Source organism: Saimiri boliviensis, chromosome X (assembly GCF_048565385.1).
Source record: "Saimiri boliviensis isolate mSaiBol1 chromosome X, mSaiBol1.pri, whole genome shotgun sequence".
NCBI lineage: Eukaryota > Metazoa > Chordata > Mammalia > Primates > Cebidae > Saimiri > Saimiri boliviensis.
The window spans coordinates 16351725-16366400 of record NC_133470.1 but is presented as its reverse complement, the minus strand read 5'-3'; the positions used below and the strand labels follow the sequence as shown (position 1 = coordinate 16366400).

The window sequence follows — 14676 nt, the reverse complement described above, 5'->3', positions numbered from 1 at the left end:
CAGCTGAAAAGCAGAACAAATTAGAGACTCTAGCTAAGGACTCTTCTGCAAGCAGCTGATTTGACGACACCACAGGAGAGGGAAGCCATGAGATACACTGCCAACCAAAAGTGATTTCATAGTCTTCTTGAGTCGAGCGCCATTTCTTTCTATTTGTTCTTTGTGTTTCTGCCAGCAAGGTAGGCACTCCCTATTCCCACCTTCCTGTTCTTTTCTTCCAGAATGATTCTTATTTGAACCTAAAATGAAATGGGTAAGAAACAAAGATCATGTTTTATAGTGGAGAAAGGAGAATGAGGCTGGTTTGGTCTAAAAACAAAACTTTACTAAATAAAGATCTGTTCCTATATAGCGCCAGGCAGTGGCCAAACCTTTCTTTCTCAAATCCCCATTGCCTGTACCCCTTCACAGAATACCACGCACACCTTCAGGATATTGTTTTCAAACATGTGAGGCACCTGGTAATGAAGGAGAGACTGATTGGAACACTCAGGATAACCCATAGAAGCTTTTTGTTTGGGTTGTTTTGAATGACTTTTTATTGCGAGCCTGTTACATGTTTATTGTACCAAATTTGAACTACAAAATGTATAAAGAAGAGTTATCTGTAATTCTGCTCCCCAGTGCAAAGAACCGTTAACTTTTTGCTCTACATCCTTAGCTTTTTAAAAAAACTATTTGTATATATAAAATTATTTCTTCACAAATGGGATTACATAGTATGCATCGTTTTGAAACTTGCTTTTCTCCTGTTCTGTTGTGTGCCTTTCTCCCCAGTCATGACAGCATTCTTCCCTGACATCACATTTCATGGCTGCCCATTTTTCTAACCTATTGGTATGTGAGCGTTTAGCTAGTGTACCATTATTGGGCATTTATGTTGTTTCTAGTTCCTCATTATAAACAACACTCAAATGAATGTCACTGCAGAAAAATCTTGATGCTGCTATAAAATTATTGACTTGGGTAAAAATTTTCTGGAAGTGGGTCAAAGGGAAATGTATGCTTTGCTTTTGCCACAGGTTGTACTGTCCCCTCCAAGCTCACCTTCCACAAGTTGTGTTTGTGTATAATCAATATCTTTCTCTCTCTCTCTCTCTCTCTCTGTTTCTGTATAGCACATTGCGTTGTTCCAGTGAGTCTAAGTCCGTATGACCCCTATCCAGATATACCAAGGAATTAATTAACCTTTTGCAGGTTTCCCAGGACACTTTCTATTTTTATGTCATCACTGATCCCACCTAAGGTGTCATCATTTAGAAGAAAAAGCATGTCACTTCCTTGGAGCCTCTTCTCTCGTATCTAGGGTCTGGAAGTATGGTTTGAGTCATCCTATTTTTCCTCTTAGTGTGAAAGAAACCTAACTTTGCATTGACATCTTTTTGGGAGAAAGACTTTAAAAAGTAGCTGACTTTTTTATTGTTATACAAACTTCTCTGTTGACACCACCTTCTTTCCCCTCTCCCTCTCACCTCTTCACACCCCCACCTCAACACCCCTTTTATACCCACGACCTGTTTAGTTGCTTCTTAGTATCTCTATATTTTGTTTTTCAATCCTACCTCCTCCATCTTCTCTATAAATCCTTCATCATTTTTGTCTTCCTTCCAAATTCTTCTCAACTTTTCAAGGTCTAGAGAGCCTCACGACTTCCAGAATTACAGACAGGTTTAAATTACCATCTCTTGTCCCACCTTTGGTCCATACATCCCATGCCTGAAAGTTCGTATGTATTTAGAGGATGTAGTAAGGACATACCATCTTCACTTCCGTCAGACTACACAGTTTTACAGTCATTCAACAAATCTTTATAGACATCTATCCCCTATGTGCTCCGCACCGCTGTGCCAGGTACCAGAGATACAACTGCAATGAAAAGCACATGGTCACTGCCTGCAGGAAGCTTACGGCACAGTGACTAAAAGTTTGGCATTTTATACAAAGTCACTTCATTTGCAGACTTAAAACAAAACAATATAGTTGTGCTTTAAAGTATAAGTACTATGTTCTCTTCCCTTCATTCCCATTCATCCCCACTTGGATCTGTACCTTGAATTCCTATTTACTCTTCTTCCAGTTAGCACCTGTGGATTTTTCATAGGCAAATGGAGGCTTAGTGGATATGAGTGTATTCCTCAAAGGCCACTGGGGAATATGACAGAGGAAATACACTAGTCATGATTCCCCAGCCTGGGGCCTCTGACCCTTGTTGAAGCTCTTTATGTTTATAGGATTCAAAGAGCAAGATTTGATTGCCAGCTTATGAACCCTAGGTCGTATTGGAGGGAACTGGCTTTTTGAATAAAGTCTCAAAAAGAAGGGATCCAGGCATGGCATGGTGGCTAAGCAGTTAAGCCTAGATTAACAAGAAAGCTTGGTGGTAGGGGAAACTTTATTGTAGGTAATTGGATTTTCAGATTAAGTGAAGATTAACAAATAAAACCTGTTAAATTGAAAACTTTGGTTAAAAATTCCCTAAAATGCATTAGGTTTCTGCCTTAAGTAAACAGAAGAAAACATACAATATTTTGGGGTATAATTTTTGTATAATGATACCAAGTGGTGATTTTAGATGGGACTGTTTTTCTACCACCAGGGTAGAAAGCATAGAGATAAAGCTGAAGATGAGCTTGTCCAAAAAGATCTCTGGAAGATTCTTCATTATAAAGGATTCCTTGCTATAGGAACTCTTACTTTAATTTCCTTTGTTCTAAAATTGGGAAATTCTAGCCCAGTGATCATCTATGACTAAGTGACTTCCAGTGAATTGCTCCAGAATTTTTTTTTTCAGACAGGGTTCCACTCTTTTCCCAGGCTAGAGTGCAGTGGTACGATGTTCATGGCTCACCGCAGCTTCGACCTCTGGGGCTCAAGTGATCTTCCCACCTCAGCCTCCTGAGTAGCTGGGACTACAGGTGTGAACCACTGTACCTGGATAATTTTTGTATTTTTCATAGAGATGGGGTTTTGTCATATTGCCCAGCTGGTCCCAAATTCCTGGGCTCAAGAGATCCTCCTGCCTCAGCCTCCCAAAGTGTTGGGATTACAGGCGTGAGCCACCGCATCCAGCCTCATCTGGCTTGTTTATCTTTACAGTGATCTTCACAGTGAGGCAGAAAGAACAGGGGTGTCATTCTATATTTTACCAAAAGATGCTGCCATTCTGTAAATATACTATAGCAATACAGACTCCAAAATGAATGTTGACTGTCAGCAGTAATGAGGGCAGAGATTTAACAGCAGGTACCAAAGGAGGTATGAGCTTGTTGCACTAGTAAGCAACGCTGTGCTCTCAGGCTGAGGAAACAACTGGTTGCTGGACCACAGGCCTGGTGAGCCCTTGTCCCTGGAAATGGTTTTCTCTCAGATACCTCCTTTAGGACACTTCCACATGCAGATTTAGCAATCCTGGAAAAGAGTAAGGAAAAGGAAGAGGAGGGAATGAAGGAGAGGCAGATTAGAGGTAGCCTCTCATTGACATGTGTGTTCTTCCTTGGTGGACTGTCAGCCCTGTGAGGGCAGGCATCCTGTGTGGTAGGGCAGGCATCCTGTGTGGTGCATCAGTAAGTCTGCAGTACAAAGCTCAGTGCTTGGCACATGGTAGCAAATGTTTAGAGGAAGCAGCAGGAAAGGATGGAGGATGGATGCTTGCAAGGATGAAGTGAGTGATGGACATCAGTGGCAAGATCCGTGGTTTAGGAAACCTTGCTTCTTAGTTGCAGTTCTGCCACTAACCAGCTATGTGACTTTAATACATGGATAACAGCACACTTTTTTGCTTCAGGGTTATCGTGAGAAGACAAAATAGCAGTGTCAAGTGCTTTGGAAAGCATACAGCATTATATTAACAAAAGCGGTGTCAGCTAAGGTATAATTCTGACAAAAGCATTTTCTTTTGGCTTTATCAGTCATCCCTTTCAAGCCCTGATATCTTCGACTCCCCAAGTCCCGAAGAGGATAAAGAGGAACACATTTCACTTGCGCACAGAGGAGTGGACGCATCAAAGAAAACTTCCAAGACTGTTACCATATCCCAAGTGAGTGACCAGCCATGAGAGGGTGTCCCTATCATTTCATGCATGTACTAGTGATGGGTTATAAACCAAACAAAGATATGCAGACAGTGCAGGTGTTTGTTATTCTTCAATGACAGCAATTCCATTACTAATCAAAATCCCCAAGGCATGTTGCCATCTCTGAAACTAGGCAGAATCCCTGAGATACAAGTTCAGTTGTTTATTTCCCATGTTTTCCTCTTGTGGTTTGATCTCCTCTTCATACCATCACACATACATTCACAAATGCCTTTACACACTACCACCATCACCACAACCAGAACAACGTAAAAAGCCTTGAGGTATCTAGAGAGAAGACATTATTCAATGACGTGCCCTCTGCCCATAGATCTTGTCTTTTATGTTCAAAGTTGGTCACAAATTACAGTTGGAAGATTGTAAATATAAATAATGTGGTCTTTTAAAGAAAATTGATTTGGATTCATATTCTGTGATAAATTTATAGTCTAAAAACATGTCAGTTTCATTCCATTCCCAGGGAATGGTATGGATACTTTATTAGTTTATGAGAAACAAGGAAGACATTTAACTTTTAGCTACTTCGTGTAACTTTTGAGGAGTATCTTGTACAAATTCTCTTCTTCCTATGAATATGAACCAAGATTTTAAAATTCCATTTTCTCCTACCAAGAAAACCCAGTTGACTGGAATTATTTTGTCTGAAATTAACAACTTATTTCTGTCTAAAAGCAGAAAATTGTAGTCACTTGAAGCAGGAATTAGCACAAAGAAAACAAAGGTTACCATGGAATTTTCCTTCTCCATAGATGTAAGAATTTGCATGTATAGATTTTCTTAAAAATCTGATACAGTAAGTAAAACGTGATCCTATACAACAAATCAATTGTAATTATTCACAAAATTGAAACATTCTTTCTTTATAAAAGGATTCCATCTGCAGAAATTGGATTTGACCCGTTTTTTTCTGGTGACCATAGGTATACCTATAGTTTCATTCTGACATCCCTGGGGTGTCTCTACAATGACATCTACTGGTGAATAGTGGGTTTTCACGGTTCTGATTTGCACAGTTCTATCCCATTAGCCTATTTCACTTCCCCCAAGTTGTCATGTCCTGCTCTTCACTGCTTCTACAAATTCTGCTTGAACTAATTTGATCAGGGAGTGTGGTGGCCTATACTCTGTGAGGGCTTTAAAATTGCTCAGTAGCCGAAGTGGGCCGGGAGAGCAAGTCATGTAGGAAATGCCAAGAGAAGCATTGATTCGAGAAGTGTCTGGAAGTCAGTCAGTGCAAAGGCATTGGTGGGTCACAGAAGTATGGGAGGTCAGCAAGGCTGCAGGATGGGAAAAAGGAAAAGGCATGAGCCCAGACAAGCAAAGGAGAAAAGGACAGGAGAGCATAAATCTTCAGACTCAGGCAGCCACAGTGGTAGTGCTGGACTTGAGGGATCTGGTTGACAGTGAGGGAATTGACTCCCTGTTCCGCCAGTTATTACCTATGAGTCTTGGAGAACTACTCAGCCACCTCTCTAAGCCTCAGTTTCATGCTTGGTAAAATGCTTGTGCCAACCGATCGTCGTTCAAATTGTCTAGCTGGCATCCAACATGTGATCAGTGCTCCATAAATGTCGGTTCCTCTTCCCTCTTACTCTAACTCCTAACGATAAAGCACGGGCTGGCAGAGCGCTGTCCCTGGCAGCAGAGAGCGCTTTTCCTCAATGGTAACTTGGCAGAAAAAAGGCGAGCAGAGAGGCTGGGAATGATGGCCCATCTGCTTTTGGCTTTCTCTGCCCAGTCTCTCCCTCTAGCACAGTCTGAATCTAGACTCTGCCTCCTCGCCATGCCAGCCAAGCCCCTTTTTGGCTCCTGTGCTGGGGTAGCCTGCTGGGCACCTGCTGCTGGAGGGAGTCTCGCGGCCACATTGCCAAGCTTCACTACCAGCCTCCACTTCTCTGTCACTCACGCCCTCACCTCCCAACATACTGTCCCACTCTTTTCCCTCCTCCCCACCTGCCTCCCAGCTCCCTTGTTGGTGCCTCCTCCCCCAGGGGCCTACTGGGCACCCCTCTTCCCTCTCACCCATTACTGTCTTCCTGGGCCCTCCTGGCCTCCTCAGGACACTTCTCCATCAGGCCTCCCTGGCTGGTCTCCTCCATCTTCAGCCTGGCCCTTCACTGACTCTTTATCTCAGCATATCTTGCAGCTTAGGGTCTCCCCTGTCCTGGAAACTGAACAGAACCCTTTCCTGATTCCACCTTCCCCTGAGGCTTCTGCATGAGCATGCTCCCTCTCTCCTGTCTTCCTGCCTCAGCCAAGTTTCTGGAAAGAGGGTCCTAAACCTGCAGGCCACATCCTTCACCTCCTATCCAGGTGCTCATCTGCCATGAGCAGGTTTCTGTCTCCCTGGCTCCACCAAATGGACCCCACCCAGTTTTCCTCTTAGCACCCTTTACCCATGTATGCCTCCACTTTGTTCCTTCTGGACTCTCCTCCAGGGGCTTCTTTCTGGAATCTCCTCCAGGCCTCTATTCTGCTTTGTCCCCTCTTCCTCTCCTCTTTCCCAGTCACTAAGGGCTCCTAAAATCCAGTCTCAAAAACAGAAATCATTATCTGGCTCTTCAACCTGCTCTTTCTTCCATGAAAGGTACAACTTTGATGCCTGGTGTATCCATCTGCACCTGTGGTCCCTGATCTGTCTTTCCTTCTCCACCCTCTGCATCCTGTCCAGGACCACATCTCCCTGCTCTCAAGGCATCTGCTATATGAGGGCAGGGACTCCATCCTCCTGGCCCACTCCTGCCCCCAGCACTGGGAACGATGCCTGATGCTCTATGTCCACTGAGCCTGCCTTCATCATGTCACTCAAAGTTGTCTTGTGTCTTTCCTAGCCACTGCCTGGGTCAAACCCTGACCGCTTCTAGCTTATGTTGTGTAAGACTCTCCCAGCAGTTCTCTCCAGTTCCAGATCTGCCAGCCCTTAGGCCCTTCTGCAGCCAGCATGGTCCTCAGCACAGTGTACCCTCCTCACACCCTTTCACCTAGCTGCTTGTACCTCCCAGCCTTAGCTCTACCCACAAGGCCCCCTCTTGCCCCCTCTGACGTTCTAGCAGTGCTTCCCACCAATGCATTTTGCTCTGTGGTCTCTAGACCTTTGCCTAGCATGCTCCCTCCCCCTGCAGCTTCTTTCTCTAAGTGTCCCTCCTCTCCTCTGGCTACTTCTTGGTCCTCCTCTAAGACGGGACTGTCAGCGCCTGCTTGCGATGCCTGCCCATCTGGATGGCTGTCTCCTTTTCTGTGTTTCTGGGGCTCTGTATGCTCACCTCCCTCTGTGCAGTCTTCCCCCACATCGCAGTGCATGGGTCTGTCTGTCTGTCTGTGCCCCACTGGGTTCTGAGCTCCCTGGAGACCAGGAGAATGCCTTAATGTATTGTTCACTTCAGAGTTTGTGGTGCCTGGCATCAGGTGCCTGCCTACATGTGGTTGGACATCTCGATGGGTATATTACACCAGTCAAGAACTCTCTGTCCAGAAAGAAGGTCAAATTTAAAATACATAGAAGGTGGCACGTGAGTGAGGGGGAAATACCTGTACCAGGCAGGCCCTTAGTGGCTTGTGGATGAAGGAACAAGTGAATGGAATGTGTGGAGAGAAGCAGGGACAGCGGTGTTAATGGAGACTTTGACTAACCAGGACAAACGTGCAGCACACAAATCCCCGGCCCTGAATCCTCCCTGCCTTCCCTCATCACAGGTGTCTGACAACAAAGCATCCCTGCCACCCAAGCCAGGGACCATGGCAGCAGGTGGTGGTGGGCCAGCCCCTTTGTCCTCGGCGGCACCCTCCCCCCTGTCATCCTCTTTGGGAACAGCTGGACACAGAGCCAACTCCCCATCTCTGTTCAGCACGGAAGGAAAACCAAAGATGGAGCCTGCGGCCAGCAGCCAGGCGGCTGTGGAGGAGCTAAGGACACAGGTCCGCGAGCTGAGGAGCATCATCGAGAACATGAAGGACCAGCAGAAGTGAGTGCCTGAGGACTTTTGTGGCCGCCACCCAGGTTGCTCTCTGCCGGGCCAGCACCTAGTTCTGAAAGCGTGGATCCCAGCCTGCCTTGGAGGGTGGGCCTGGCCTCCCGGGTGATGGTGGCAGCAATGGTGGGAGTGTGTGTAGATCCCAAGAGTCTTAATTCATACTTAAATTATGCTGCATGTTTTTGCTGGATTTACTGTGTGCAGAAAGGGCACAGGCTGGCCATGGGGTGTAGAGAGATGAGTCCATTGCAGGGACTGATGCTCTCGGCAGGCTGCTAAGAAGAAAAGCGTTTAAATCTAAAAAAAAAAAAAAAAAAATTAGGAGGCACTGCTCTGAGTAAACTGAGACTTGAAAAGTTTAGTGATCTTGGCTGTCTCTTGAGAGAATCAGGGAAGGCATCTCAAAGAGGTATTTCCCGGGTAGGATTTTGAATGATGATTTAGGATTGCTAAGAGCACACTACTCCTGCAGCAGGAACAGAATGTAGATTCCTGGGTACACAGGGCAGCCTGGTGAGGCCAGCGCATCCCCAGGCGACTAGCCTCCTTGGATCAGGAGGTGCCTGGGGTGGTGACAGGAGACACAGCCAGAGACTTAGAGTGATGAAGCCCTCTGCCAGTCTGGGGCCCGCAAAGGCCTTTCACTTGCCTCCCACTATGGGGCTAGAGGGCCCTAATGTGTTTTGTGGTCACTTTTGGGGGTTAACTGGGTTAAACAAAGTTAATTTCTTTTCTGAAGGGCTCCTGAGAGCCTTCGCTTTGCATTGGGAGGATGGAGAGAATAGCATATGCAAGGTTTCCCACACCTGCTTAATCACAGAACCTTTTTTTTGCTAGAGCATCCTAGGATGAGGGTTCCATGGAACTCGCTTTGAGTAATATGGCTCTAAGCAGGTTGTGTTCTACTCAGGCTAGGAGGTACCATATAGTATTGTAGCCTCTTAGACTTATCCCAGTATGGAAGAGATCCATCAGATTATTATACAGGACTGGCAGGATGGTACGTGAGAGGGTATCCTGGGGCAGCCAGGCTACCCCTAACTCCTTAAAGTCCTCAGCTCCTACCTGGCTCTGGAGGTTACTCGTTTGGGTACCCAAAGGCCCCATCCATGTCCAAGTGACCTCTTTCCCTTGCCTAGACAGGACATCCCAGAGGCCCCAGGACACCACAGGGCACTGGTTCTTGGCCTTCTGAATAAGACCACCTGGCGTCAGACTGGCTTGAATTCAGGACTTTAGCCCTTTGGACCCTCTAAGAAGTGCCTGAAACGTCTGAAATGCCACACTATGTTTCTCCCCCACTGTGAAGCTGCAAATAGTTGGTGGGGATTGTCTTTCCCCAGCCAATATCTCTTGAATCAACACCCCACGGTGGCCTCTCTTCCAAGGCCTGCCTTTCACTGCATTCATCAGTCTGACCTTCATGCCCAGGATCAGTGGGTCCCCACTAGTCTCTTGTGTTAGCTCTTCATGTCACTTTCCTATTAGCCTTTAACTTAAGTCCACGCCAGCTCTTCTCATCCCTAAATATGCTGGTTCTCACCTCCCTGCTTTTCGCTGTCTTTTCTCTGTCAATTCCCCCATCTTTCTTCCTCCTCATAGACTTACAATCATTTTCATTTCACTAGTTCAAGACTTAGTGACTTTCTGTGGACTGCTTTCCTCGGTTAACTCCCCACAACTGGACTGCTTGAGGCTTTGCCTACCAGTCTCCTGGGGTTGGACCCTTTGCTTAGGATCTCACTTTCTTCCTAAGTCCTAAGTAGTACCCACTGAGCTATGGGTGTATAATGTGTGCTTAAATAAATACTGTAATGAATCACAACTGGTTCATATCACTTGTGATATAAATCCAGTATGTTGACAGTAGGGCTGGGACACTGCCCCAGAGATAGGGATCATCATGGTGCTCATCTGAAGTGAGCAAATGCAATATAACTTCCACCTTATTTTACTGTGGTGTTTCAGCCATCTTTGTTCCTTGATTTTCCAATTCAGTCTGTAAAAATGTGCATGTAAAATGGAGTGTTCGATATCTTAAAATGGAAGATAGCTCTCTGCCCAGTGTTTGGATGGTTGCAGTGTCCTAAGTATAGAGCCCTGACTTTGTGGGATGGTTAGTGTTGTGCGCTTCATTATTTTATGCTGGAAAGGGCATTAGGCCGTGGATCCTAAGTCATGCCAGTTTCTCTGAGACATGATTGCGATACCATTAGTCCAATTATTTTACCCCCAAGTTTTTGGGACTTAATATGTAGGATTTTGTGAGAATCTATGAAAACACACCAGTAACCTTTTGGCAATTCAAAACTCTGTTGAAATTAAAGGAAATAGGCCAGGTGTGGTGGTTCACACCTGTAATCCCAGCACTTTGAGAGGCTGAGGTAGGTGGATCACCTAAGGTCAGGGGGTTCAGGACCAGCCTGGCCAACATGGTGAAACCCCATCTCTACTAAAAATACAAAAATTAGCTGGGCGTGGTGGCACATGCCTATAATTCCAGCTACTCAGGAGGCTGAGGCAGGAGAATCGCTTGAACCCAGGAGGTGAAGGTTGCAGTGAGCTGAGATCACACCACTGCACTCCAGCCAGGGTGACAGAGTGAGACTCTGTCTCAAAAAAAAAAAAAAAGGTAAATAAAATAAAGGAAATATATATGGAGCGGTAAAAACATCTGCAATAAAAATTGTAAGAAGAGCCAGGCTTGGTGGCTCATACCTGTAATCCTAGCACTTTGGGAGGCCAAGGCAGAAGGATCGCTGGAGCCCAGGAGTTCAAGACCAGCCTAGGCAACATAGTGAGACCCTATCTCTACAAAAAATAATTTTAAAAATTGGCCTGGCATGGTGGTGTGCGCTTGTAGTCCTAGCTACTCAGGAGGCTGGGCTGGAGGATCACTTGAGTTTTGGAGGTTGAGGCTATAGTGAGCCGTGATTGTGTCACTGCACTTCAGCCTGAGCAACAGAGCAAGACCTTATCTCAAAATATATGTATAATAAGTACATTTAAAGCCCAGTAATTTTGTAGTAAAGGAATGGTTATAGGAAAGATGACAATACGAACCTGGATTCATGAAGTCTAGTCATTGGGCAAGTCAGGCCACCACGCTGGGCTTCTGTTTCCCCATCTCCTTTTGGGAGAAGTTTGGACTGAGGGATTTCAAAGGTCACTTCCAGACCCACCAGTTGCTGGCTACATATTTTAGGGGCCCCAAAATAATGGCAAGCCTTTCTGGCTGAAACAAATTTTCAGCAGTAACAATGCAAAGAAAATATGATGTTTTGTCCACATTTTCTTTGTGAAAAAGGATCACATGGATTTTGTAGTGATAATAAGAGGTTTCTGATCTCTGATGAGGGAAGTCTGGCTTTTGGTTAATTTCATTGCCTTTTGCTTTACAGACGAGAGATTAAGCAGTTATTGTCTGAGTTGGATGAAGAGAAGAAAATCCGGCTTCGGTTGCAGGTGAGTCCCTTGGGTTTCTGCTGCCTGTGAGTCCTAGGCTCAGTGCGGCAGGACAGAGTCAGGGCTTTTATTTAAAAAATAAATGACTGTTACCTCTTTGCAGATCTGGATACACTTCCTGTGACCATTTTCTTAGACTCGTATAGGCTTACGACACGTTGTTTCCTCCAGGAAATCTTGGGGAAGGGAAACAGTAAATGTGCCCCAAATTGGGTTTCTCATTTGGAATTTATCTCCTTTTTTTTGTTTTCTGTTTTTTATTTTTATTTTATATTTTTTGGATACAGAGTCTGTCTCAGTCTGTTACCATGACTGGAGTGCAGTGGCACAATCTCGGCTCACTCTGCCTCCTGGGTTCAAGCGATTCTCCTGCCTCAGCCTCCTGAGTAGCTGGGACTACAGGCACATGTCACCAAGCCCAGCAAATTTTTTGTTATTTTTAGTAGAGATGAGGTTTCACCGTGTTAGCCAGGATGGTCTCCATCTCCTGACCTCAGGTGATCTGCCCACCTCAGCTTCCCAAAGTGCTGGGATTACAGGTGTGAGCTACTGTGCCCAGCCTGGAATTTATCTTAAATATCTCCACTGCAAAAAGCCCCTCCCCCACTTCCATTTCCAAGAGGCCTCATTATAGTGACTGCCAGAGGGCATGACCCTGGGGAGGCCCTGTTGCCAGCTAGCTTCTGTCATGTGGTCACTAGGGCTCCAGAGGCCACAGCTGTCCACGTTTGGGGGCATTTGCTCTTGCTTGCTCCCTGATGGCATGTCTGTCCTGCCAAGGCATTAGAGCTCTGTCCCTTGTAGCCTCTGATTCAAAGCTACCATTAGCAAATGGCAGGGAATCTGTGGGAGTTCTGATTGACCAAAGGTGGACTTTTGGCTTTCATCCATTTGGCGCCTTTGTGGTGATGGGGACCCATATTGCTTAACAAAGGATAGGTAGCTGCTTCCCATCACTTTGAGGGTGCTGACAGATACCCCCCTGGGCCAACCACAGCCTGCCTTCCAACACTGCCAGATGGCTCAGCCTGTCAGGACTGCCTGCTCTACCCTCTGGCTAGGAAACTGGAATTGTTGTCGCTTTTGACAAACTTTGCAGCCTGGCAGCCTGAGAATCAAAATGTTCACCATTTCCTAGTGCCTTGTGTCTGTGTGCCTGTTCTGTGTTGATGTCACTTCTGGTATTGCTACTGATTGTCCATGCAGATGTCATGTTACCTTTAAAATTGTCAGGTTGATTATTTTCTTTCAGTCAACCAGGTTGAAAATCTTTCACCTTCTTTCTATAAAACCAGCCGATTCATTATGACTTTGTTCCATTATTTTTCTCTTTCTAGATGGAAGTGAATGACATAAAGAAAGCTCTACAATCAAAGTGAATACTTGATCAATGAAATGTCACATTATTCATCCTGAGTCTGAGACTCAAATTTTTTGCCCCAGCCAAAATAATCTTGTGCCAAAAGATTAAAGGTTTGCCTCAACATGTCCCTGTTTGAAAGATTAGCACAAAAGTCTTGATAGCACAACACAAATTCCATCCAAGAGGAGAATCTTCCCCAGGGTTTAGTCCCGGGGCTGGCACTTGTTGTGACTTACACAGAGCAAAATTGTGCTAAAGGCTTTTCTACTCTGAGATCTCAATGCGAAACGAAAACTCAGGCAGTTTAGTCCATAGTGGTACTATTTTGATGATATTTTCCATTAATAAAATGTAATTTCAGATGATTCGTTTACAAGCTTTATAATTTTATGATTTTTTAATCGTGTTTTGTCACAGACTCCCCTAGTGTTTGTACTACATGTAGTCAGAAGCAAGTGTCCTTTTCTTTTGCTTCAGGCTGAGAGCTGCCTTGCTCTTTGTCCCCCCATTAGGATTCTATTACGTATTCAATTTTAGGTTCAAGCTGTCCCTTCCCCTGCCAGCAAGCCCCACCACCCTAAGAGAAATTCTAGCTTATATATGATGGTATATTTACAAAAAGAGAAAGAGAAAATCTGGTATTTGCAATGATCTGTGCCTTCTTTTTACCACCCTCTTGATTGGAGCTTTTGTGATGCAGCTACCATGATTCAAAAAAATTTAAAAATAAAAATTAAAAAAAAAAAAAAAACCTGCCACTTATCCAAGTCCACTAGAGGCCACTGTCTTCAAAGCTTCTCTCACCCTAGCCAAAGGTCCTAAGAGGAGACAGCTGTGAAGTTTGGCGTGCTCTGTGGTACCAGCTGTGACTTCTAAGTTTCTCCTAGTTTTAGATTCTTCATGAAACTAGAAATGTCATCCCTGCTTGATTTTTCATCAGCCAAGTTAAACCCCTGCTTTCTGTCCTTTGCACCTTTTGCGTGAACAGAATATGCATTATTAAAGCAAAAATAAATAAAAGTAAAATGCAAATGAAAACAAGGGGGGGAAAGTTGTATTATTTCCTGCACTGGGTTATCCGTGTGTGTTATTGTTTAAACTGTATTCACATAATGTTATTTGCCTTGCTCACTTGTAACCCCTTCCTCAGGTCCAAGAGAATGGGAGGAGGGTCTTGTTGAAGTGTAGCCTTTGGATCTTTCTTGCATTTATGGAGTTGTTTTTTCTTTCCCAAGGAAACTGATGTTTGCCTGTCTGCTTTATCTTTGTAGGACATGAACAGTTCAGCCTTAGACTATGTAACTGTTTTCTCAATCCTTAGCTGAAAATGAGGAGCCTACTGTATTTCAAGACTGTTCATGGGTAGGGGTGGAGGGGGTGGTCCCTTAATGACCCCTGAAGATGTTGGATGTGTTTCTCAAAAGCTGCTTTGTCTATTTTCTGAGTTTAATAGTGAAACTACTAAACATTAATAGATTTGCATAGCCACAAAGAATGAGAGTTGATAATACTGAAGAAGTGATGCAAAAAAAATCACATTTTTGATCATTGATAGTATTACAAATAAATATCTCTTCCTTTCTCTTCCTCCCTCCCTCCCTCTGCCTTCCTCTTGCCTATGTTCTCATCCTTGCTACTGGAGGCCATTATTTCCCTCCAAGTATTTACAGAGCCCTAACACCTTGGTCTTCCTGGGTGGGGGCACAGTTAAGGGAAGGGGAGTGTATAAGGGAGGAAACCTCACACCCTCCATTCCCATCCCTAGATATATTGTCTTTTCAGC

The 14676-nt window shown here is 44.8% G+C and overlaps 1 protein-coding gene across 9 annotated transcripts in view; it reads left to right on the top strand.

Annotated features, from left to right (window-relative positions):
- The window catches only part of SH3KBP1 (SH3 domain containing kinase binding protein 1), a 388693-nt gene extending 374759 nt beyond the window's left edge, over positions 1 to 13934 (top strand). For all 9 annotated transcript variants that reach the window (XM_074392221.1, XM_074392222.1, XM_010334883.3 and 6 more), the window contains 4 exons: positions 3909 to 4037; positions 7788 to 8056; positions 11467 to 11530; positions 12868 to 13934. In XM_074392221.1, the coding sequence (XP_074248322.1) occupies positions 3909 to 4037; positions 7788 to 8056; positions 11467 to 11530; positions 12868 to 12909 (504 nt within the window). In that variant the 3' untranslated portion in view covers positions 12910 to 13934. The remainder of the gene's footprint in view (positions 1 to 3908; positions 4038 to 7787; positions 8057 to 11466; positions 11531 to 12867) is intronic.
- The last annotated feature ends 742 nt before the right edge of the window (positions 13935 to 14676 follow it).